General features: G+C 51.6%; 1 protein-coding gene across 1 annotated transcript in view; it reads right to left on the reverse strand.

The window, feature by feature from the left end:
* Positions 1–15,981, reverse strand: part of KCNJ3 (potassium inwardly rectifying channel subfamily J member 3) — a 50,572-nt gene extending 34,591 nt beyond the window's left edge. Inside the window, exons 1-2 of the mRNA XM_009557419.2 lie at positions 15,261–15,981; positions 10,587–10,803 (exon numbers count right to left, since the gene is read on the reverse strand). Of these exons, the coding sequence (XP_009555714.1) occupies positions 10,587–10,803; positions 15,261–15,938 (895 nt within the window). The 5' untranslated portion in view covers positions 15,939–15,981. The remainder of the gene's footprint in view (positions 1–10,586; positions 10,804–15,260) is intronic.
* Positions 15,982–26,707: the final 10,726 nt, after the last annotated feature.

Raw genomic sequence — 26,707 nt, forward strand, 5'->3', positions numbered from 1 at the left:
GGTTTAGTAGTAGACCAGTACAGCTGGACTCTATGATCTCAAAGGTCTTTTCCAAACAAGAGATTCTATCTTTCTATGAATTCCAATCATGGAGCTATTGTAGCCAAAGCTTTTTTGGGTCCAGAAACATGAAAAAATCACTAAATCATTTATACAACTCATTAGGAAAGGCAGTGATGGACAAGAATAAAACAAAGACCTCCAGTTTATGCTTATTAACTGAAAATCAATAGGCGAGAAACAGCATAATTTGAGCACAGGAGAGTTTTCTTCCTCGTTTATGAATTCCTCAGAGTGGAGCAATCTCTGTAGCATCTCCATGTCTCTGCCTGCTGGTGGGTTTACAGGAGTCAAGTCTTCCCTGCCCAGCACCGCAGCGTGAGAAAGCAACACCCTTCACCACCACATCACAGCTGCTTCATGTGAAACCCAAGCCCTTCGCCTTCCAATACCTTTCCAACCAGTGCTCGCAAAACTGCTCTGACCTGCGAGGGTTTGGCATCTGCTGCCACTGTCCTCCAGCCTCACTGGGGAGACCCTGCCCACGGGCAGCCCCATAACCAGACCCACGTGGTTCCAGCTGCAGATGGGATGTAGTTGATGGCAAACTGGGTATTCTAGAATCACAGAATGCCCTGAGTTGGAAGAGACCCACAGGGGCCCTCGAGTCCCTCTCCTGTCCCTGCACAGGACACCCCAGCGTTCACACTGTGGGGCTGAGGGCGTTGGCCAAATGCTTCCAGAATATTGTCAGGCTTGGAGCCATGCCTGCTTCCCTGAGAGCTGTTCCAGTGCTCCACCACCCTCCAGGGGAAGAACCCTTTCCCAATGTCCAACCTAACCCTCCCCTGGCACCTTCCTGCCATTCCCCTGGGTCCAGAGAGAAGAGCTCAGTGCCTGCTCCTCCTCCTCCCCTTGTGAGGAAGCAGTATTCATATTTCTCTTCTCAGATACGGTCGATATCCTGGAGGCACATCTCAGATTTATATCAGAGATCAAGTTTAAGTGCTCCTGAGTTTTCTGGATGACTGCATATGTCACTCCCCCAGAGATTGCCAGCTCGTGCTTATCCCTCCAATACTTATTCAGGAATAAATTGAATGAGATTTGTAGACCAATGGTACAAGGTCCACTTGTGCTGGTACACACAGCACAAGAAGGTTTGTTCAAGAAGAGCATATTCGGTTCGATTAAGCATAAATAAATATTTTTTTGCAAAGGCATGACTCCTGATGAATCACCACTTATCCCGATTATGTATGGTGAAAGGAAAGCTCCTGCACAACTCCAGATTAAAATCACTGTCGTTTTTCTCTTCTATCTCTCCAATGAGACCTAAGGAGGGAAAAGTAGACAAAGCCACGAAGACTTTGTGCTGTGAAATTCTGTAACTTGGGATATTGCTGCCTTGTGCAGGACGGGGGTTTTTTCCCCCTTTCCCCCCTCAATGTCCTTGTTGTACTGAGGGCTTTGCTTTCACAGTGACAAATGCGCTTGCCTGCATGACCAACAAATATTGGTTTTTTTCACTAAATGATTTTATGTAATGGGAGCACTGGGAAAAGATTTGCTGAACTGCTAAAACCACAACATCTTAAATGGCTACTTTATCAAGTTCAGGTTGTGCTTAGAAAAGCAAAGAATGGCATTTTCATTATGTAGAACTCTTGAATTTTTCTTTTCCCATCACCTTCCCATCTAACACACCTCACTGATGTCTCAGCATTCAAATACTGGTGGAGTCTCCTCCTTTGGAAATATTCAAATGCCACCTGGACGTGGTCCTGGGCAACAGGATCTAGGCAGCCCTGCCTGAGCAGTGGGGTTGGATCAGATGATCTCCAGAGTTTCCTTCCAATCTCAGCCATTTGAGATTCTGTGATCTTTTTCAAAGAATTGGTTCAGAGAGATAATTTCTAAGCTAATTTAGCCATTCAGTTAGTAAAGCTGGCTTGGGATCCCCAAGATCCACATCCCCTTCCACTGATGCAGAAGCTGAGGTCTCCCCTCATGCCTTGCCAAAGACAAATGGATCTAGGACACACGTGCAGGTCCATACTCCACCAAACCCAAGCTGCAGACAGCTTCCTGCTACCATCATGCAGATAGGGAACTCCAGAGCCAGTAAGGAGCCATTGATGGTGGAGCAACACTGACATGCACAGTGCTGTGCAAAAGTCTGCTCTGGACCTTCAGCTCCTTGATCTACCTCTCTGTTCGAATTTCCGTCCTGTCAGTACTGTGACACTGACGATATCTTAGGAACACCAAGATCTGGTCACAGAAACTAGAATCACAGAATCATCAAGGTTGCAAGAGACCTCTAAGTTCATCCAGTCCAAGCATCAACCCAATACCACCACCTCTGCTAAACCATGACCCAGAGTACCACATCCACACTCTTTTTTGAACCCTCCAGGGATGGAGACTCCTTCTCTGCCCTGGGCAGCCTCTGCCAGGGCTTCACCATGATTTACATAAAAAAATATTTACTAATATCCAATCTAAACCTGCCCTGACACAACTTGAGGCCATTTTCTCTCGTCCTATCACTTGTCACCTGGGAGAAGAAACCAACACCCACCTCACCACAACCTCCTTTTTGGGAGCTGCAGAGAGCGATGAGGTCTCCCCTCAGCCTCCCCCTCCCCAGGCTAAACAGCCCCAGGGCCCTCAGCCGCTCCTTATAAGACTTGTTCTCCAGACCCTTCCCCAGCTTCATTGTCCACCTACTGTGAGACAGCAGACAAGGAGGGTGAGTGGATGAAAAAGGTAAAGTTTATGATGTCTACCAGCTATCAACTGATGCCATGCTTTGATTCTGGTTAGCTTCTCCATGAAGTCTAGAGTATTTTGCCTTCCTTCTATCTTCTGCCCACACCACTTTGCCCTCATCTGCACAAAACTCCCAAATCCAAATGGCAAGATAAAAAAACAGAATAAATATATTTTATGCTCTGCCTTTAAAGCTGCTGAATTGGTGCTTGGGTCTCTTTGAAGCTGAGAGTAATGCATGGGAAAACCACTTTTAAATAGCCCTCGAAATGATCGAAATCACATTAGCTTTCAGATCTGTGTCACAGTCCTTTGTTCACCTGAGTTGTTTCACTTTTGAAATCATTCCCATGTCTCTGTTTCTGAGAGAAACCTTCCTACGGAGACACAGCTCCAGAATTCAGGGTATTCATCTCTTTAGAAGTAAAAAACCAGCAGAATACACCTTTGATTCCATCTCTGTTTATTTAATTAAAAAAGCCTGGCAGGCTGTTTGATTCCTTTAATCAGAAAAAATTACATTAAAAGGTTTCCAAAATAACATTTAATGAGTTTTGAAATGGATGCCCATACCATCCCGGCCAAGTTTCAGCACATTTCAGGTCCTTATTAACAGCTTATCAAGATGTCGCAGGAATGCAACAGCAGTTGTGAAAGACTACCAACTCCTAAACGCACGCAGAGGCCACCTCCCAGAAGGGGAATCCACCCTAAGAGCCAAAACTCATTCTCCCCGTGAACCACCAGGAAGGTTTGCTGACAACCGAGCTTCAAATTCTCCATCACAACAATGTGAAATCAGGACAATAGGTTTGGAAAAGAAACGCCATGAGTATTCTTCAAAATTATATGTTATCGTAATAACGGAGGAGTTGGATATATATCAAAAATAATCCTGAATGATTAGCAATTACCCTTATGAATCATAACCATCTTCGGATTCTGAAAAGCCGCTTGAACATCTCAGCTGTGGAGCTCTGCCATCGCTGACTGACACTCCAAAACATGGAAAGAAACCAAACGCCAGAGCCAGCACTGAGCATCCTCCAGCATGCCCAGGGAAAGCTCCTGCGGTCTGGCATTGGGATGACTCCCGAGCATGAGTTTTATTCTGCAGGCCATGCAGGAGGCAGACAGGAAGGTCAGGAGCCACCCGTGGTCACCTAAAGCATCAAAGGCCATGACCTCCTAAAAACCCCAGCTGTCTGCTGAGATATTTTGCTTCTATTTCCTAAAAGAAAGGGCTGGCTGGACCCCTATATAAACATAAAATCATTAAGATTGGAAGACTCCTCTAAGCTTATCCAGTCCAAGCATCAACACAATACCACCATGACCACTAAATCATGTCCCAAAGTGCCACATCAACAGTGCTTAAATCCCTCCAGCGATAGGGACTCAGCCACTGCCCTGGGCAGCTTCTGCCAGGGCTTTACCACTCTGTCAGGAAAGAAACCTTTCCTAACATCCAATCTAAACTGCTCCTGGTACAACTTGAGGCCATTTCCTCTCATTCTACCACTTCTTCCTTGGGAGCAGAGCCCAGCACTCACCTCACCACAACCTCCTTTCAGCAGCTGTACAGAGCGATGAGGACTCCCCTCAGCCTCCTTCTACTGAAGAGCCCCTGGGCCCTCAGCCGCTCCTCATAACACCTGTTCTCCAGACCTTCCCCCAGCCTCATTGTCCTCTTTTGGACGCGCTCCACCTCTTTCCCCTCCAGGAAGAGAAGGAGAGCCAGAAGGGCCCAGAAGACCTCAGCTCTCTTCCCTATCGAGATGCACCGGGTCCGCTTCCCGCTCCCCATGTGTCATTATCTAAACAACCTAAAAGCTGTAATTAAGGAGAGTAAAGAAAGCAGAAAGAAATGTTTACTTTTCCAGAAATTAAAGTTTCAGTGATGAGGCAGTAAATTAACTTAATCAAGTTGGGAGGCATCTATGAGAAATCATTTTTATATGATTTAATGAGAGAAGGCATCGGAAATGGTGATTTTAATCAGCCAAGTGGGATTTATAAGCAAGAGGATCTTGCTTAAACAACTCATTAGACTTCTCCAAGAAATCTTTACTGTCCCCGCAGACAAGCAAAATGCGATCTATTGTATATATTTACCAGTTCTCTAAATCCCTTGGTGAAACTCCATATCGAAAATCAACAGATTAAAACAGAAAACAAAGTCTCCATAAGCATCTGCTAAAGAAAACCAAGAGGCTCCAAGCCCCTATCAAAAGGCAGAGCTGACACAACCCGAATGCTGCTAGTGGTCTTAAATCCCTATTTATTACAAATCTAAGGACTATATCAGAGTGAGAAATCATGGAATCATAGAATGGTTTTTGGGTTGGAAGGGACCTCACAGCCCATCCAGTGCCACCCCTGCCATGGGCAGGGACACCTCCCACTGGCTCAGGGGCTCCAAGCCCCATCCAACCTGGCCTGGAACCCCTCCAGGGATGGGGCAGCCCCCACTGCTCTGGGCACCCTGGGCCAGGGCCTCCCCACCTGAACAGCAAAACATTTCTGCCCAAGATCTCATCTCAATCTCCCCTCTTACAGCTCAAAACCATTCCTCTTGTCCCATCCCTGCCCTCCCTGATCCAGAGCCCCTCCCCAGCTTTCCTGGAGCCCCTTTCAGCACTGGAAGCTGCTCTAAGGTCTCCTTGGATCCTTCTCTTCTCCAGACTGAACAACCCCAACTCTCTCAGCCTGTCCTCGTACAGGAGGTGCTCCAGGCCTCAGAGCATCTCCATGGCCTCCTCTGGTCCCACTCCAACAGGTCTATGCCTTTATACCCCACACATAGTACTATTTCTTAATATTTGTAGGACACCAGCACCCTGGTGCCCCCAGACAGTGATACCGGAGACTGAAACGGCAATAGCATGGGAAATAGCAAAGAAAACGGGATCCTGCAGACAACTCCCCTTTAACGTGTGCCATCCTGGCACAACCCAACTGCCCTGCACCCTGCAACCACACAGCAATGCAGAAACACAGCAACATCGCTAATTATATTTTGAAATCACGATTTATGGAATAGCTCAAGGTTGAAGCATTCCCAAACATGTCAGGAGCACTATTTGCTCACTGTCTAATTCTCGGCACTGGGGCAAGGGGATCTGCAGGACATGGAGAGGCACATCGTAGCTCTGTTCTTCACAAAGGATGAAGGGATCTGAGTGCAACTTCACAGCACTTTTTGGGCAGGCACAGCAAATAATTTACTTGAAAAACCAGGAACGTAGGCTGCAAACCTCAGCTCCCCTTAAACCCTGTGAGTTGAAGAACTTTGATGAATATCAAAGCCTTTCCCACTAAATGCGCTACAAATTACCATGAGCAAAGATGCAGGGTGGGACCCTGATGCTGCAGGGACACAGCAGTGGGGAGCAAACAGCACAATTCCTCTGCAATTCCTTTCCAAAGTGGGCAAGAAAACCATTTATCGCTGTGCTATTGATGCTCTTCAAGTCAATTTTGCACAAAAAAGAAGACAGCAGCTTTAGAAAATTGCCTGTATTATAGGGTTGCTTAATGACTGTGTGCAGAAGCCGTGTTATTTTATCAGATCCTCTGAACTGGTTGTCAGGTCAGGAGGTGCGGCACAGAAGCCAAGCAGCTCATATAGCGTGGGGGAAAGTGTCTTCTGAAACCACTACTCTGCTCAGCACACACTCCCCAACTTGGGAATGAAGATATCCAAGTGAAATTAATTGTGTTCACAGGGAAGTATTAGAGCTGAGGTCCAATTTTAAACTTAAACTAATAGTTCCCAGGCTGAGTTTCCCAGAAGATCACAGAATCATAGAATAATGGAATGGTTGGGTTGGAAGGGACCTCATAGCCCATCCAGTTCCACCCCCTGCCATGGGCAGGGACACCTCCCACTGGCTCAGGGGCTCCAAGCCCCATCCAACCTGGCCCGGAACACTCGCAGCTGTAGCTTCAGCTCATTTGCAAATCAACCACAGTTTATTTAATCTCTCTCCAACCCACTTCCCGCAGGCCACGTATCCATCATTCAGAGGACTCTCCTGAACTGCCCGCAGATCGATCCGGCTCGCTCTGCCCCCACGAGACCCACGGCACCACCGCTGCTCGCTCTGCAGCCGCACACAATCGGAATTCATTGGAAAAGCCTTTTTCAAATGTGTGATCGACTCGGTGACTTTCTGAGGAAAAAAACCCGTGCATCATTTTTACAGCTAACCAAACCCTGCACCCTGGATTCCAAACAACCGGGGGTTATTTCTGTTGTTTGTATGCCAGCAGACAGGTCAGACTTGGATCTCAGTCCTGACATCACGTACCCACGAGAGCGAGGGCAGGGCATGGTCTTACACCGAGGAGGAAGGCAGCGCAGACTGAGTCTGCTATTGGCTTTAGCTACCAAACACCCAACAGAGCAAGATGCAAGTCATTTTATAATGGTACCAATAATCCCTTCAAATTATTCCTTCTGTGCTGGGGCGGCTGTGGGCTGGCCAATGCAAAACAGAAATTAAGACAGCTTAGATGGAAGAGGTCTGCAACACAAGAGTAGAAGAAGGACATCGAGTTGCAAGAGCACATTCAGAGAGGGAAAGGGAGCTGGGGAGGGGCTGGAGCCTGGGCTGTTCAGTCTGGAGAAGAGGAGGATGAGGAGAGACCTCATCGCTCTGCAGCTCCTGGAAAGGAGGTTGTGGGGAGGTGGGTGCTGGGCTCTGCTCCTAAGGAACAAGTGGTAGGACAAAAGGAAATGGCCTCAATTTGTGCCAGGGGAGTTTTAGATTGGATATTAGGAAAAATGTCTTTACTGACAGAGCGGTGAAGCCCTGGCAGAGGCTGCCCAGGGCAGTGGGGGAGTCTCCATCCCTGGAGGAGTTCAAAGAACATGTAGATCTGGTACTGGGACATGGTTTAGCAGGCACGGTGGGGCTGGGCTGACAGTTGGACTAGACGAGCTTAGAGGTCTTTTCCAACCCGAATGATTCCATAATTCTATATCATTTCCAGGAGCCCCATGTTGCATAACCTGCACTACCGGTGGTGAAGTTGACGCCCCCTGACCCTCGGCCAGACCAGCTCCAGCAGTCGCACTTCACAGTGTCAGGCCCAGCTTTTCAGAGAGCTGCCTCTGAATCAACCCCCTTTCACCTTAGCAGAGGGATCCAGGGGTGCATCCCGTGTGAAACCCTTCCCATTACTCTTGATGTATAACATACACAAACACCAGTTGCTCACATTTGCATACACTCTGTGTTCCCCGAGCAAAACCTCTATCTGGCAAATGTGTCTTGGCTTTAAGGTGAAACATCAGGGAAGTTGGAAACTCAAAGAAAGAATCCGCTAGAAGACCACAAGGAGAGAAAGATGGGTCCTGACTTTCTGCAAGTCCTAAACCTACCAAGTGTCCACTCTCCTCTCCTTTAAAGGCCATCCTTTAGCTGAGATTGCCCCTTCCCTCACATATGGTCTGGTTTTCCTCTCCTGAGCCAAGCTCAGCAGAAGCCACAGGCTGGAAACCACCATCGAGAGGTGCTGTTGCTTACAATAAACTCCTTGTGCTTTTCGGTGCCATGAAGAAGGCCTTTTCCTCCTCACCAACACCTCCATCTTCATATCTACATCCCCTCACTGCTGCCAGTACTGATTCTCCTCCAGCCCAGCTGCCCTCCAGCCGGACGCTCCCCTCCTTTCTCATTTATTCACATTTTTAGAGATATTTTTATAACTAAAACCCTTTCATCCCTCCATGTTTTATCAAGATTGAGCACATTTTGCTCCATTTTACCCAATATTCATCTCATCTTTTAAAACTAGGTCACAACATTTGCAAGCTTTAGGTTTTAGAAACCCAGAAAATACCTCCTTTTTTGTTGTAGCTCAGTATATGATGTCAAGGTCTGAAATATTTACAAAAACAAACTCCAAAGTATAAAAACACGAAACTTTGTTTTAAAATTCCAGTGAGTTATTTACAAAATTCCTTTCCTTCAAACATTTTTGGAATAAAACAGAGAGCTAGGAAAAAAAACCAACCTGGAGTTGTTTGGTTGGCTTGTGAGCCCTGAAATCATAGAATCACAGAATTGCTTGATCTCAAAGGTCTTTTCCAACCATCAAGTCCAACCATACATGTCCACCACTAAACCATCCCTGAGCACCTCATCTGCCAGACTTTTACATCCCTCCAGAGACGCGGACTCCACCCCCTCCCTGGGCAGCCTCTGCCAGGGCCTCAGAACCCTTTCAGTGAAGAAATTTCTCATGATGCCCAATCTGAACCTGCCCTTGCGCAGCTTGAGGCCATTCCCCCTCATCCTGTCTCTTGTCACCTGGAGCAGAGCTCAGCACCCACCTCCCCACAACCTCCTTTCCAGGAGCTGCAGAGAGTGATGAGGTCTCCCCTCAGCCTCCTCTTCTCCAGACTGAACAGCCCCAGCACCCTCAGCCGCTCCCAGAACCTCTGTTCTCCAGCCCTTTCCCAGCTCCGTTCCCGTCTCCGGACGCGCTCCAGTTCCTCAATGTCCTTCTTGGAGTCAGGGGCTAAAACTGAACGCAGGATTCGAAGCACACACTCGCCAGCACCGAGCGCAGGGAGACGTTCCCTTCCCTGGTCCTCCTTACAAGCATCAGCTATGCCAATACCACGGAGTTTTTCTTGATGTATCAGGGAGTGTTTCCTGAAATCTCAGGGATTTTTTCCTCAACTGCACAGCCGATTCGCAGCTGCTGCCCCAGCCTCCCTGGGCACCCGGCTGAGCAGCATCCTGAGGTTCTTGGAGGTTGCTTCCTGCAGCCCAGCACAGAAATCCTGGGACACCAGCACACGGATCAAAACATCACGGAATCGTCGAATAGTTTGGGCTGAAAGGGACCTCAAAGATCATCCAGTCCCACCCCTGCCATAGGCAGGGACAACTCCCACGGGATCAGGGGCTCCAAGCCCCATCCAACCTGGCCTGGAACCCCTCCAGGGATGGGGCAGCCCCCACTGCTCTGGGCACCCTGGGCCAGGGCCTCCCCACCTGAACAGCAAAACATTTCTCCCCAAGATCTCATCTAAATCTCCCCTCTTGCAGCTCAAAACCAGTCCCCTTGTCCTACCCCTGCCCTCCCTGATCCAGAGCCCCTCCCCAGCTTTCCTGGAGCCCCTTTCAGCACCAGAAGCTGCTCTAAGGTCTCCCCACAGCCTTTTCCTCTCCAGGCTGAACAACCCAAGCTCTCTCAGCATGGCCTCATAGCAGAGGGGCTCCAGCCCTTGGATCATCTCTGTGGCCTCCTCTGGATTTGCTCCAAGAGGTCCATGTCCTCTCTGTGCTGAGGACTCCAGAACTGGACACAGGCTCCAGGTGGGGTTTCACCAGAGTGGAGCAGAGGGGGAGAATCCCCTCCCTCACCCTGCTGGTCCCACTGCTGTAGATGCAGCCCAGGACACGGTTGGCTGTTGGGATCACAGATATTCTGAATTTCCCCTCTAAGCGTTCTCCCAGCAGGCTGGGAAGTCAAGGGAGCAGCTGCTGGGCAGGAGCTGCAGCATCACTGCCAGCACAACCGTTCCCACCGTGGCATCCCTGCAAAGCCCAGCCACGGCCGAGGTTTCTCCACCTCGCAGTTCATTACCTTGGTAACAGACGCATTGCCAAAACTCCCTCCCACATTTTCACTCTGTAGGAAAACACAACTTCGGGTGGCTCAAAGCATTTGCAGAACTGGACCGTGTCATTAGATTAAAGGGCAACCTGAAACATCCAGCTTTTCAAACACACATGGTAAGACCTGCAGGGCAACATCTGTTTCCCAGAACATTTGCTTTCTGCGCTCACCTGTCGTTTCCACGATGCCCTCCAGGATGACGACGATCTCAAACTGCTCCGTCTGCATGCTGCGCTGGGAGAGGTCATAGAAGGGGCTCTTGGCATCTATCACGTGGCAGATGGTGAGCGGGGATACGAGGAAAAGCTGGTCGGCCCCTGTGCTGAAGCCCACGTCCAGCTCCAGCTGATCGAGGGGCAGGAATTCGCCCTCTGGGGTCTGGCGGGACTGGACAGGGGAGAGACAGAGAGAGAGACATCACTGATGGAGCAGCCAGCACCGAGGCACCCTGACAGCATCCCTGGCAGCATTCCACATCATCCATCATGCGAGGCAAATGTTGGGCCAGCCACATGGCCATGAAACAGGTGGAAACCCAGTGCTGGCCGTGCACAGCAGGGATGAATTAGGTCTAATGCTCATCTTGCTGCGATGGCAGCTCAGCTACGCAGCAGTCCTGGAAGGACACCAGCCACCAACATGAATGATGGCTCTGCCACTTACCTGCAGCATCACCCACCTGGAGGGGAAGATGACATCAGTGAACCTTTAGACTCTGGCAAGCAAAAGCCACTCAAAACCTCACTAAATCCACAGCCACCTCCAGGGCCCCTCCACAAACAAAAATTCCTTTCAGAAATGGCAGCAGTTGGATTCATAACCAATTCACCGATAAGAGAGGGCTCTCCAGCCAGACTCATCACCAATTTCTCCATAAGAGAGGGCTCTCCAGCCAGATTCATCACCTATTCACCCATAAGAGAGGGCTCAACAGCACTGGCTCACACCAACCTACACCAGCCCCACACCAGCCAAGTACACAGTTCCCCAGGGAATCTTTTAGATCGCTCTCCTTTTGACATAAAAAGCCTAGAGAAGAGGATGCAGTTACAACATTAGAGCTGCCCACTAAGACAGACCACAATTTAACAGCTACATAACAAGTGCATAACATCATGCCTAGAGCTGAAACCTCCAATCCCACGCTCTGGTTTGTGTGCCTCGCTGTAACAATGCTCCGCATCCCTGTTCCATGAGGAGCAAGGTCATGGGTACAGCCTTGCTCAAACACTCCCTCTCCAGCTTTTATTTCTTCTCCCGGTCTCACAAATAGACAGGAACAGAACATTAGAGCCCTTCCTGGTCATTATTTTTATAACAGAAGTTTCTATTATGCGCTCCTCTGGTTGTAAAGAGAAGTTTTACAAGCTGTCATACACATCATACACAGCCAAAACCCAAGGGTAAATCTCTGTTTGAGACGTGTTTCCATCCATCCCAACATTCTGAACTGACGTGAAACTGCCCATATTGAGGAATATGACTTCAAATGGGATTTGGTTTTCTGGGAACATTACTACACGTGCAGGAAGAAGTGTAGTCTTCCCTACACCTTTTCCACCCTTGTTATTCAGACTGGTAATTGCGGGGGGATGGGCAGATGCCCCATTGGAGAGGGACCAGCACAACCCTCATCTCCAGACTATCGCCACTCCTACAAGTGACACCAGTGGCTCCCAGAGGAACCCAGTCCCAGCACTGGTGGCTGCAGGGGAGTAGGAGGATGCTGGGTGCCCCCAGCGAGGGGTACAGCCAGGGACAAGCTCCCCATCAGGGGTCCAAAGTGACTGGGAGCCTAAAAGGAAAAGGCAGCATGCAGAGCGGAACGGGATTATGCGCCTCGCTTAGGATTTGGTTGCTATTTTTAACCTTTTCCCTGAATGGTGGCTGGATTTTACGGAGATCAAATTCCAGAGAAACAATCGTTGTCTTTCACTGCCATGAAGTTCTGGCTACGAAATGTGCTTAAATCTTTGTGTGTCAAAACTCTGATTTATCACACCCGCCCCTGCTACCCCATCGCAGCATCACCAGGCAGATAAAGCCAGCAGAGCCAAGGAACAGCTAGAGCACATCTGCACAAATACCCTGCCAGCAGGGTTTCGTTTGTTCTTTCTTTAATGAGAAGTCTACTTTCTGATAGAAAGACGAAAACACAAGGAAAGCATCACCTGACCTCCGTAAGCAGCACGAGGAGCAGCTCCAGGGAGGGAACTTCAGCTGAAAGAGGGGAGACTGAGATGAGATCTTGGGGAGAAATGTTTTGCTGTTCAGGTGGGGAGGCCCTGGCCCAGGGTGCCCAGAGCAGTGGGGGCTGCCCCATCCCTGGAGGGGTTCCAGGCCAGGCTGGATGGGGCTTGGAGCCCCTGATCCAGTGGGAGGTGTCCCTGCCCATGGCAGGGGTGGGACTGGATGGACTTTGAGGTCCCTTCCAACCCAAACCATTCCATGATTCTCTGATTCCAATTTCATACCGATTTTGCAGAAGAAAAAAGAAGCATTTAAGCAGAAAATCTGTGAGCAGCTCTGCGGTTAACTCTCCCCTCCCGGTTTGGCAATAAATCCGCAGTACAGGTCATACGCAAACCACAGCAGAAGCCCCGAGGCAGCAATCCTGCCCTGCCCCATCCCCGCGCTCCAGCAAGCCGGAAAGGCTGTCGGTGCGTGGCAGCATCACTGGGATGAGAGAGCACTCTCCCTGCTGCAATCCCTTTTTTTTCTCCCTCTTTTTTTTTTTTTTTGTGGCCAGGAGGCTTGGCCAAGCCCTGCTCCCCCACGACAGCCAGAGGATGCTCCGTGTAGAGGTTTGGGAGGGACTGTGCAGAGCCAGCTTTCGCTGTATCCACAGAAAAGCCACATTTTAGCCATTTCTTACTCTTCTCCCTCCACATTTACAGCTGCCTGCATACACAGCTCCCACCGGCTGCATCAGGAAAAGCCCCTGAGAAGGCAGGGGCACGGCGGGATGCTCGCCGCACAACCTGCCACCATGGAGCAGCCACCGGCACCGACACCACCCGCATCCTGCCCGGCTGCACAGCCCCACATGCCCCAGAAGGGTCACGTTTCTGCTGGGCATTGCTCACAAACCACCTTTCCCCTTTCCCAACACAACCGATGCCCCACGGCACAGGGAGAGCTTACTTTGCTGGAGCCGCGACAGCAAGCTTCCCCAGGCTCCTCGCATTTTCATGCTGGTTTTCACAGCTGTCAAACTTTTAGCCCTCCAACTCCAGCACTGCCACCACAAAGCCGGGACAAACGATGCCTATGAAGATGCTCTTCCACCGATTTAAAGTTCAGGACATTTTGTGGAGCTACACCAAGTTTTACGCTCCTTAAAATTTACGCAAATCTGGATACAGAAAGGGCTAATTTCACAATTAGTAATGGAAATGACTCACTTTGACTCTTTAAAGCTATTAAACGTGACAATGTGGTCTCTCCTGAGCCAGGATGGCCTCGTCACTCAGGGCAGTTGGAGGGGTCACAGCGGTGCCCTCTAACACCAAGCCATTACTCACCAGGCTAATTGCACGCCGTCCAATTAGCCCTCTAAACTTCAGACAGGAGGAACCCCGAGGGCCAGCTCAGCCCAGGGGAAAGGGGTGTCGCTGAGCCTCCAGCTGGTTGTGCAGCGAGCAAAGAGCAGGAACAGACGCCTTCAATGCGCTGCAGCAGGCGCATTCCCACCGATGCCGGTCCTCCGCGAAGGAAACGAGTGAAATGATGCCAATTCTTCCCAATCCTCATCCCTTCAGGCTGTGGAGTGTGAGCAGAACCCTCTTTTTGGCCAAAGGCTCCCCTGAGGTTTAGGGCACAGGGGGGTCCACAACCCTCACAGAAGGCAGAAACAATCCTGCCTGCAAAATCCCTGCCAGAAGCGCAGATTCCAGCCCAAACACGGCAGCTTCAGCCGCCTCCGAGCAAAAGGCACGGGTGCTTTGCCGGATCCGGGTGCGGCAGATGAGGGATGAGCATCCCTCTGCGCGGGGCAGCCAGAGGAGCCAGGAGGCAAGCGGGGCAGCCCCCCAGCCGGGTCCCCCCACCGAGGGCAGGGCACCCGCATCCCCCACCGGCTGGGGAAGCACGCGGGATTCTCCGCACGTATCCAACGTCACCCGAGCCGTCCCCTTCCACCCACTCCACATTTATTTCATCTCCCCTGTGGATATGCAGCCGCTGTAGCAAGTCTCAAATAAATACTCATTTTTCCCTGGACACACAGGGACACTGGGATGATTTTTAGCTGTCCAGCCCTGGCATTCTGCTTTCTATGAAGTTCACACACCAGATAGACAAAGTTCTGCCTGTCTGGACTCACTGTGGTCTGAGAGCACAGGAATATGCCAGAACAGCAAACAGCTTTCTCTGAAAACGCACATCAAGGAATTCAAGCTACAAAGTGTTTTACTTCAAAGCTTCATGGAATGGTTTGGGTTGGAAGGGACCTCAAAGCCCATCCAGTGCCACCCTTGCCATGGGCAGGGACACCTCCCACTGGCTCAGGGGCTCCAAGCCCCATCCAACCTGGCCTGGAACCCCTCCAGGGATGGGGCATCCTTGCCAGAGAAACCTAGAAATGCGTGAGTATCCATACACCCAGTGTGGAACACAACCATCATCCCACAAGGCTCACGGGAAATCAGGTGTTTGCAGATCAATCCAGTGCCTGAAGGCAGAGCCTAAAGAGGGACATGGAAGCAGCCCTTGGAATGAGCAAGGGATGGCAAAACTCTCCTACCGAAAGGGTGTTCAGAAGGGGCAGCGGCTCCAGAGGTGGGGACACAGAGGGACACAGCGGGATGTCCCAGTGGGACGGGCAGTAGTAGGATCACACTTACTTTGAGCAGCTTGCAGCGGATCTGCGCAGAGACCATGTGGCTGTTGCGGAGGTTGCCCACCCTGAACATGAGGGTGAGCTTGCCGTCCCGCATGGAGATGGCGGCGTGCTCGCTGAACATCAGCGTCTCGGCCCTCTTCTTGGGCTGGGACATCTTGATGAACATGCAGCCGATGAGGAAGGCGTCCACGATGGAGCCCAGGATGGACTGGAAGAGGAAGAGGATGATGCCTTCGGGGCATTTGTCCGTGATGTAGCGGTACCCGTAGCCGATGGTGGCCTCAGTCTCTATGAAGAAGAGGAAGGCGGAGGGGAAGTTGTAGACGTTGGCCACGCACGGCGTGTAGCTGTCGTCGTGCGCCTTGTTGAGGTCGCCCCGCATGTAGGCGATGACCCACCACATGGAAGCCATGAAGAGCCAGGCCACCGTGTAGGTGAGGATGAAGATGAAGAGGTTCCAGCGCCACTTGAGGTCCACCAAGGTGGTGAAGAGGTCCGAGAGGTACCGGCTGGTCTCTCCGCCCAGGTTGCCGTGCTGCACGTTGCAGCGCCCGTTCTTGTCCACGAAGCGCTGCCTCTTGCCCCGCGGGGCGGCCCGGGGTGGCGGCAGCCCCGCTCCGCTCGACGACGTGCTCACCACCTGGTACTCGTCGCCCAGCTTGCGCCGCAGCGCCGACATGCTCCGCGCAGCGCCCGCGCAGCGCCCGTTCCGGCTCCGGGAGCTCCTCTGCGGCCGCGGAGGCTCCGCTCTGCGCGGCCGCCACCCACGCGGAGCCGCCGGCAGGGGCGGCCCCGGGCAGGGCAGCACCGCCCCGCGCACCGCCCCCCCCGCGCACCGCCCCCCGCACCGCCCCCCCCGCGCACCGCCCCGCGCACCGCCCCCCGCGCACCGCCCCCCGCGCACCGCCCCGCGCACCGCCCCGCGCACCGCCCCGCGCACCGCCCCCCGCGCACCGCCCCCCCCGCGCACCGCCCCTCCCGCGCAGCAGCGCGCGCTGCCGTTTGCTCTGCTGCGCACAGCGCCCTCCGCTGCGCACCGCGGAGCATCGCGGAGGGGTTCAAAACGGCTGTGGCCGCGGCACTCGGGGATGTGGTCTGATAAAATCATAGCATCGTGGAATGGTTTGGGTTGGAAGGGACCTCAAAGCCCATCCAGTGCCACCCCTGCCATGGGCAGGGACACCTCCCACTGGATCAGGGGCTCCGAGCCCCATCCAACCTGGCCTGGAACCCCTCCAGGGATGGGGCAGCCCCCACTGCTCTGGGCACCCTGGGCCAGGGCCTCCCCACCTGAACAGGAAGAATTTCTTCCTGATGTCCATTCCAGCTTATCAGGGCCGGGCTGGCGTTTGGAATGGATGAGTGGAGAAGGCTTTTCCAACCTGAATGTGTCTGTGATTCTATGGAACGTGGCCAGCCGACAGCAAAGGCAGGATGAAGGCAGGATGAAGGCAGGATGAAGGCAGGTCGGGATGAAGGGATGTTGGGACGAAGGCAGGTCATGCACACTGCTTGGGAGCCCAGGGCTGGGAAAGACAGACATCCATGGAAAGTCTTTTTGATCAGGAAGTCCCGTGTGAGGGACATCTGTGGCCAAGGGCAGAAGCAGGGACTGGTTGTTATCACTGGATTCAATATTGTATCCAGTCCCCATATCCATCGTTCAAAGGAGACACAAAGGAGTGGAATTGTGGAGAGCAGCCCCGGGAAGATCCAAGAAGAGGAGAAGAGCAGCAAGATCCTGTCACAGGGAGTGGCGGAGCGCAGCCCCGACGGGCTGGAAAAGCGGAAAATCAGTCCAAAAAAATTCAGACACATCCATGTCCTCAATCTGAGAGCCAAGAGAACCGGAGCCGGAGGGTGTCCGTAGGCTTCGGCAGGTGCCTGGGCACCGCGAGCCCAAAGTTGTTTAAAAAACAGGAGAAGGGGGTGATGGGGCTGAGAGACGAAACCACCGAGCCCAGCGCAGGGCTGGGTTAAGCAGCAGGGCCGGCAGCGGGACGTAGAGTGGGATCACGGCATCATGGAATGCGTTGGGTTGGAAGGGACCTTAAGGATCACCCAGTCCTGACCCTGCCGCCGGGCAGGGACCCTCCCGCCCCTCCGGCCGCGCCTCCCCGCACCCCTCCGTGATGGCCTCTCTTTGCCTCTTCTCCCCTGTCTGTAGGCTGGAATTCCACAGGCAGCGATTTCCTGTTATCAATCCCGGTGTTGTGGTTTCGGAGCTGCAACGCTCGGAGGGGAGCTATTTCCTTCTAATTACTGAAATTAAAATCAGAATGATTCCTGCTTTGGGGAGACGAGCAGATTGACAGCGTGCCTGTGCCGTCAGCCACGGCGGTGAGCGGGAACAGACAGTACCAACATGGCCTTCATGATCTTGGTGACAACATTCTGCCCTCACGGATGCCTGCGGAGAGCTGTCCCCCCCACGCAGGCGCCGGGGCCGGATGGAAGGCCCTGCTGATTTCATTATGTGTCGCTGCAGGGTGAGGTGAAGCCGGCCTGGGACTGACTGGCTCCGGACCTCACATTCCCTCTGATGGCGCTGGTGCTGTTCCCTTCACACCTGCGTCTCCGTTAACCCCAGATCAGAGCAGCGACAGAGTTAGGAAAAAGAGAAGGACTTGGGGTGCTGGTGGAGGAGAAGCTCAACGTGAGCCGGCAATGCATGCTCCCAGCCCAGAAACCAACCGTGTCCCGGGATGCATCCAGAGCAGCGGGAACAGCAGGGAGGGAGGGGATCCTGCCCCTCTGCTTCACTCAGAGCCCCTCCCCAGCTTTCCTGGAGCCCCTTTCAGCTCTGGAAGCTGCTCTAAGGTCTCCCCACAGCCTTCTCCTCTCCAGGATGAACAACCCCAACTCTCTCAGCCTGGCCTCATAGCAGAGGTGCTCCAGCCCTCGGATCATCTTTTTGGCCTCCTCTGGACTCGCTCCAACAGCTCCATGTCCTCCCTGTGCTGAGGACTCCAGAACTGGACACAGGGCTCCAGGTGGGGTCTCACAGAGCGGAGCAGAGGGGCAGAATCCCCTCCCTCCCTGCTGGTCTCTCTGCTCTGGATGTTCATGAGGTTTGTCACAGGACCATCAGGACTGTGACAGTGCGGATGTTCTTCATCAACCACAGAGACCAGTTTGTCTGTTCCTGAGGCAGTTATGGAGCGTTAACCCGGGAGAGCCTGCAGGTGTTTGTGCGTTACCGGTTGGTGTCCTGCAGCGTGGTGGGCAGTCCCCGGTGCCCCCTCCACTGAGGACACCGGCCACCGAATGTTTCCTGGAAAGCTCCTTCCAGCTCCCTGCGGGCAGGGGCGATGCTGACAAAAGCCAGTAAAACACGTGGGAAGTCGCTTGTCCGGAGTGCCGGTGGGATACGGGGGTGCTGAGGATGGGGGAGGCGGTGGGATTCACTTCCCCTGGGAGACAGGATCTGGTGCGTAGCCCTGATGTCACAAAATTAATTACTTAATTAGAAACTACCAGAGTTAACTTGCTACGGCAGCCTGGGTCAGCCCCCCCTCCCTCTCTCTACAGGAGCACAACCTCATTTTTAATTCCAAGATCCCACTGATTTTTCTCCATTTCTGTTTATTTATGCAGCACTTTCCCCTTTGTCCCGTCCTGTTCAATGTCTCACCCCAGGCTTTATTTATTGCACACAACTCCAACTTTATTCCAGATAGAAAACTATAAATTCCTCCTGGCCTCGTGTCCCGCCTGTCCTTACGTTATCGGAGCGCTTCATAAATCTAATTGCGTTCTACCACAACCCTGGGAGGCAAAGAGATTTTGTCTTCCCCTCCTTTCACAGCCTGGAGCTTTAAGACAGAGAAAACGAGGTCAAAAGTGTTTTGAGAGCCCCATTTAGAATATCTGGCGATGCCATCTTTTCTAGCTCTTCGCTCTATGTTGTGTTTGATGTGATCAGACAAGGGTTTTATCGACTCCGGTCGCAGCACTTCAGCCAATGACACTATAGAGCATCAGCACGAGGCAACGGAAACGAGCAGAGAAAGGCACTTGGACCGTTGAGACTGCTGCAAGAAAGAAACCAGACCCCTAAAGCACCGATGTGGCGATAGGTCTGATAAAACCTCAGGGTATCCAAAACCCACCGAGGCAGTGCGGCAGAGGCACCCATGCAGCCGGCAGCACCGGGGACCTGCACCCAGAGCTCCCTCCGTGCTCCCGAAGGCAGCACCTAACGGGGGGTACTGGTTTTGACTGGGATAAAGTTTGTTTTCTTCAGAGTAGTTTGTATGAGGCTGCGTTAGGGATTTGGGCTAGAAGCAGGGTCGGGAATATGAGGATTGTGCTTGCGCAGCCTCAGGGCTGATCCTCCTCATCCCATTCCAAGTGCTCCTCACCCCATCCCACCATGAGTGCTGGGGGTGCCGATGTTGCTGGAGGGAACACGGCTGGGACAGCCGGTCCCAACCGACCCAAGGGTGTTCTCATTTTGCTTTGCTTGCACGAATGGATTTTGCTTCCTCTATTAAACTGTCTTTATCTCAACCCATGAGCTGTGCTAACTTCTACTTTTCCTGTTCTCCCTCTCATCCCACTGGGGCGAGTGAGGGAGCACTGAGTGGTGCCTGTGTTCTGGGTGGGATTAAACCGCAACCCTGGGTTTGCCATTCAGGAGATCAGGTAATACTTCAATAAAGAAGAAAAACAATGAATGGGTTTGTTTCTGGCATCAAAGACTCAGTCTGCCATGAGCTGTTGTATAACAATGAATCAAATCTATCCAGGAATGTAACAGAGAAGAATTGCCAATATTAAAATAACTGTCCGACTCTTGGAAACCTTTCTCATAGATTTGGAATCAAAATTATATTTCAATCCTATTTGCATTTATCTCAATGGAGATTGCAACCACGGTGCGGCTTCCCCTCCAGACACCCATCACCCAGTGCTCTGCTGGTGTTGCACTACTTTATGTGCAAAGGAGGGACCTCAAACTGCCTGAGGGACCCCTGGCACTGTAATGGAAACACATGCAGGGGCTCACAGCCCTCCTGGAAGAGCACACTTGGTGTCTACTCAGGTCCTTCAAGTGATCACAACTGATCATAGGATCATGGAATGGTTTGGGTTGGAAAGCACCTCAAAGCCCATCCAGTCCCACCCCCTGCCATGGGCAGGGACACCTCCCACATCCGGATCCAAAGCCTGGCTCCCACCCAGCGCCCGCGGCACTAATGCAAATCACTCAAATGCCAAGAGCAGTATTTGATGGGAATTTGAGAGCTGACGCCAAAGAAAGTAATTAATTTCTTTCTCTTCATTAATAATGCAATATGGGATTAAATAGAACGTAAACAGCTCAAAGCCAAGCGCTGATCAACAAGAGCATACAGTGTGCTCGGTACTGCTGGTCTTCACCACCCGTGTTATGCAAACACAGTGTGAATCTTGACTTCTTTACAGCTCTTTCCCTGGAAGGGAAAGGCTTGCTAGAGCACTGGATCATCCTCTTCTGGGTCCGGATGGCAGAACCCATGCTCTGCTCTACCCATGCCCTGCAGCTGCAGGAGCACCATGAGCAAAGGTCCCGGGCTGCCGTGATGGCTTCTTATACAGATAACACTGTTATTGGGCTAAACGCTGCTGGTTTTCAAAATTAAATCATTTAAAAGCCATTACTGGAGATGTTTCCATGCAAAATTCATCAGACTACTTATCTCGGCACTCTCTGGAAGCAGAGCAAGTCACCTGTGACGGCTGCATGAGCAAAGTCCCTCAACTTCAGGAGTTCCTCCAGTCTGACCATCAAAATGAATTCCAGTGGTTAATGCCAGTGTGTATCAAAAATAAAATATGAATGCAAACCACAACTAATGCTCTGGCTCCCATCAGGAAGAATTAAAGGACCCCAGACCCATCAAGGACTTTCCTCTTGTCACCAGGGGGAAGGTGATGCAAGAGACAAATGCTGTTCAGCCTCACTTGACCCTTCCAACTTTTGTCCTTAGTTTTCATTTTACTGGGGTAATTTACTAATTATCGTGCACATCCCCTTTCTTTTATAAGAAAGCATCTGGGTCTCCAGATGAGGTAGAAACCCCTTCAACCCAGGGAGGAGTGAATGCACGAACTGCCCGGCCAGCCCTCAGCAGCATCGGTCCCAAAGTCACTCCAGAAGACCCTGAGGGAGGAAGGGAAGGGACAAACAGCTCTTCTGTGGCATGGGGATACACCCTAAAGCAAGGAAAGCCTCCTTGAGTCGCTGCCTGGGTTCATTCCAGAGGCGAGCAGGAGTGGTGGAACTCCATCCTTCATGGATGAACCTGGAATTTAATTCATTGACTCTCCAAGGACATAGAACTCCCAAGCACCACAAACAGAGAGACCTGTCCCAGTGCCTCAACTCCGGTGCTTTCAGATCCGCATCTCAGCTTTAAGGCTTACCCTCCCTTCCAGCATCCCTCGAGCTGGTGCAGCTGGGCTGAGGCCACCACCTGGTCCATCCTGGTTGGATGTGGCTGTCCCTCTGGAGTGACAGAGGGGCTGGAATATCATCCTACATTTTCAGCACGTGCAAATTGATATCCAGGTTTAGTAACACATTAAAAGGGCAACTTGGACTCAGGCACTTCCCAGAGGTGAAACGAAGATTTCATTAAATCATAGAATCATGGAAGGGTTTGGGTTGGAAGGGACCCGAAAGCCCATCCAGTGCCCCCCCTGCCATGGGCAGGGACACCTCCCACTGGCTCAGGGGCTCCAAGCCCCATCCAACCTGGCCTGGAACCCCTCCAGGGATGGGGCAGCCCCCACTGCTCTGGGCACCCTGGGCCAGGGCCTCCCCACCCGAACAGCAAAACATTTCTCCCCAAGATCTCAGCTCAGTCTCCCCTCTCGCAGCTCAAAACTGTTCCCCTGGTCCTGTCCCTGCACTCCCAGATCCAGACAAATCCAGTGATAAATGTCCCAGTGACTTCAGCGAGAGCAGCTCTGAGCCAACAGACCTCATTAAACAGAAAGCAAAAACCAGCACCCACAACTCTTTAACTACAGGTTTCCATTCTGTGTCCATATGTACTAAATGCTTGAATTTGATCTTTTTCTTGGGAAGCACGCAGGGAAAAGCTCTCCTCCAGCCTGACGGGCCCCTGGGCAGCGATGGGAGTGCTGCTCCGTGTCCTGCAAATTAAGAGTTATGCAACACAGCAATATTAAGCAATTTTCTCCCTGGCTGGTGCTCAGCCCAGGGAGGCGCAATTCCTTTTGCATGCCTGGGCTCACCAGTGTTGCTTTCACACAGGTGGACGCCGTCGCTCCGGCAGCAGTTGTAGCACTTGGCAGTGGCAGAAGCTCTCCTACCATCACCCTTGCCTCGTGCCTTATCCTGCCCTGGTCCAAACTCATGTTCTACGGTTGCAAAGAGACCAGAATGGCTCTGAAAGAGGTGAGTAGCTTGGAGAAGAGCCAATGAGTGTTAGCTTGTTTGTGTGCCCGCTGGGCAGTTGGTTTAGGACCACAGGACAGGGGCTGTAGCGCACAAACCTGAACAACTGTCCACGTGGCTGTGCCTGCAGGACCTCAGCAGGAGCAGCGTGCCCTTCCTCCAACTCCTGAAGGAGCACTGGGTTTTCACTCTCTCAAAATCTTTTACAAACCTGGCAGAGGTTCAAAAGCAAGAGATAAAAGTGCCCATCAGATGGGAAACCAGCCTTGTTCTGACCTTATTCGTATGAGAAGTTTATTGGTGTAATTATAGATGCTTTAACTGGTTCCATATCATTCCTTGCCTACTTTGGCATTAAAGATGGTTATCACTGAGAGCGCATTAGGACCAGGATGGAGGCACTCAGTTGTCAAAGCCTTACACGGGAGACAACCAAGAAACCTCAGGAACAACAGCCTGCAGAATGGAAGAGGATAGAAAACCCTGAACCAGCTCCGAGGAGCTGACACATGGGCTGGGAAGGATAATTACGACCATCTGCAATGGTAAATGCAGATGCTTAATGACACCATGAAATACTAAGGTTATTCCCCACTGTTTTATGTGACCTAAAGGACAAGGGGCTCCAGGAAAGCTGGGGAGGGGCTCTGGATCAGAGAGGGCAGAGACAGGACAAGGGGAATGGTTTTGAGCTGAAAGAGGGGAGATTGAGATGAGATCTTAGGGAGAAATGTTTTGCTGTTCAGGTGGGGAGGTCCTGGCCCAGGGTGCCCAGAGCAGTGGGGGCTGCCCCATCCCTGGAGGGGTTCCAGGCCAGGTTGGATGGGGCTTGGAGCCCCTGAGCCAGTGGGAGGTGTCCCTGCCCATGGCAGGGGTGGCACTGGATGGGCTTTGAGGTCCCTTCCCACTCAAACCACTCCATGATTCTATCCTATTCTATGTTGGGTTTGCTGCTCACTGCCATGGGTGGAATGGATGTGCCATGGCCCTGGTGGCAACCCAGCAACATCCAGAAGTCCTGGAAGCTGCTCTGAGGTCTCCCTGCAGCCTTCTCCTCTCCAGGCTGAACAACCCCAACTCTCTCAGCCTGGCCTCATAGCAGAGGTGCTGCAGCCTTCACATCATCTCCATGGCCTCCTCTGGACCCTTTCCAAAAGTTCCATATCCTTTGTACATTGGGGATTCCAGAACTCCAGGTGGGGTCTCCTCTGAAGTGCAAAGGAAGGAATTACCTGTTTTGTTATTTCCTTTTGGCTTGTAACTTCAGAGCATTCAAAGCTGTTCGTTAGGCTCTTGTAAAGGCCCAGGCTATAAATCCTTCCTTTCTTTCTGCTGCACCTATGAAATGCCAAATGTCTTTACGACCTTTCCAATGAAAATGATTTAAAACACATTTTTCTCCCATCTCAAATGTGTTCTAGAAATGCACAGCCCACATTCCAGCTCCTGGGATTTCAGAATTGCTGTAAATTTTCCTTCCTGCATACAGAGGTTTGATTAAAAGCGAGGAAATGGAGCCCCGCCATGCCCGTGATGGGGGCGGCTGGGGAGCCAGCGATGGCAAGAACAGAAATCGTTCCAGGAGAAGCAGCAAAGACTTTCATGTCCAGCTCTTTGCATCTTGAAGAGTGGAAAGAAAAAAAAGCCAGGGTCATATCATAAACACTATTCTTCCAGCTGCTCCTCCTGCCAGTCTCTGCGAAGGTCTGACCCACCGGAGAACTATAGGAGTTCACAAAGCTTTTGTTGTTGCGGTTGGGTTCTAGAGCTGCCTCGGGAGGGAGGGCCAAGAGGAGAATCTGCAGGAGGTGTTACGTCTCCATTTTGAACCTGAGTTCATCTGAAGTGGGAATAGATTTGCTGTCCTTGCGAGCAGACTCAGCCGCTGTCCCCCGCGGCACAGGGCTGGGGTGCTCGGGGAGAAGATCAACGGGAGCCAACAGCATGTGCTCCCAGCCCAGAAACCAACCGTGTCCCAGGCTGCATCCAGAGCAGCGGGACCAGCAGGGAGGGAGGGGATTCTGCCCCTCTGCTCCACTCTCTGAGACCCACCTGGAGCCCTGTGTCCAGGTCTGGAGTCCTCAGCACAGAGAGGACATGGAGCTGTTGGAGCGAGTTCAGAGGAGGCCACGGAGATGATGTGAGGGCTGGAGCACCTCTGGTGTGAGGACAGGCTGGGAGAGTTGGGGTTGTTCATCCTGGAGAGGAGAAGGCTGTGGGGAAGACCTTAGAGCAGCTTCCAGTGCTGAAAGGGGCTCCAGGAAAGCTGGGGAGGGGCTCCGGATCAGGGAGCAGATGTTTACAAGCTAAGGTTATCCTTCCAAAACAGATTTAAATAAGCTAATTATTTATGCCTGTATTTAGAGAACTAGTCCCCAAACTTGTGTCAACCTGCCAGCTGCCTGAATATGGATTTTAGGACAGATGCTATCTTTATTCTGTAAAACACCTCCCAGTTCAGGTTTGAAAGGCAAATTTGAGCTGGTGGCAGCGCTGCCTGAGCATGGGATTCGTCCTCAACCCAGGATGAAGCCATCTTCATCCACAGGGAGGTTTGGCTCCATAAAATCCTGCAACAGACCTCAAGAGAGATAAAAGCAGGTACAGCTTTTATGGAAAACCAGCCAGAGGGTTGTTTCCCTCACTGTAATTTTAGCTTTATAATAAGTCCTAATGATGAACATCTCCAAGAAGAGCAAAAAAAGGCAAATCCCTCTCTGTGTGCACTCATTGCTAACAAATAGAATATGATTCATTTAAATGATTCCCATGCGCTAATTAACGTAAGCTCTGCAGTTAATTGCATCTTTGCAAAATAGCTTAATAATCAGAGTAGAAACTTGCCAGTCATTGCTGTTAATCACCTGTACACGATGAATGTAAACTGCAGCTCATCAGAAACAAACACACACGACGCGCTTCTCGAACTGAAGCAGATAAACCATGATAAAAAGGAGCTAAATCTTTTTTTCTCTCTAGCTGCATGACCGAGGATGCTGCTCTGGAGGACATCACGTCTTGAAATGAGATGGTAACTCGCAGCACTTTGTAAATTCACTGATAAAAGGAGACTTTTAACTGTATGGAAGGATGAATTAGGGAACTAGAATTGCTATTAGAACAAACCATTTATCATCTTCCACGCTCTCGTTCCTTTGTCAGTAGCTCGACAGTAATGCAGGTGAAGGCTTTAATAGTCTTCTACACTGATAACATCCCAACCACTTTGCTTAATGTGCTGTAAGGCTGGTAACGACAAGGCTTGACTTCATCCAGCAAGCAACAGTAGAACCTGAAACAATTCAATACTGGCATTTTATTATTTCATAGAACCATAGAATGAATCACGGAACGGTTTATATTGGAAGGGACCTCAAAGCCCATCCAGTGCCACCCCCTGCCATGGGCAGGGACACCTCCCACTGGCTCAGGGGCTCCAAGCCCCATCCAACCTGGCCTGGAACCCCTCCAGGGATGGTTTTAAATTGGAAAGGGAGGATTTAGATTGGACGTTAGGAAGAAATTCTTCACGCTGAGGGTGGGGAGGCCCTGGCCCAGGGTGCCCAGAGGAGCTGTGGCTGTCCCATCCCTGGAGGGGTTCAAGACCAGGTTGGAACAACCAACCCAAACTATTCTATGATTCTATGATTCTTTCTTTGCCGTAGGACTCAGTGATCAGGGCGTGTTGTTATGGTTGGATGAGCAGCATCACCAACGGCCACGATGACTGCGGTGCAGGGCTGTCCAACCCAGCCCTTCTGATTCGAAGCAGGATTTATACAGAAACTGCTTCTTTCCTGATGAATTATTAGGTTTCATGTTCTTAACACAGACGGCTAATGCAGCATTTGGGCAACACCTAACACAGCAGGGCAAACCCCAGGGGTTCAGGTGTGAGACGCGGCCCCTGCCATGCTCCCTCACTCCATTTGATGCATGGCTGAGCTCAGTTTTCCTAGGGACATCCGGAAAATCCAGCCTTGAAGTCCAGCTGGGGAAGAGCTGAAGATGACCGCGCCGACCTGCACAGCCGCACA

This window comes from Cuculus canorus, chromosome 6 (genome assembly GCF_017976375.1).
Source record: "Cuculus canorus isolate bCucCan1 chromosome 6, bCucCan1.pri, whole genome shotgun sequence".
Classification (NCBI taxonomy): Eukaryota; Metazoa; Chordata; class Aves; order Cuculiformes; family Cuculidae; genus Cuculus; species Cuculus canorus.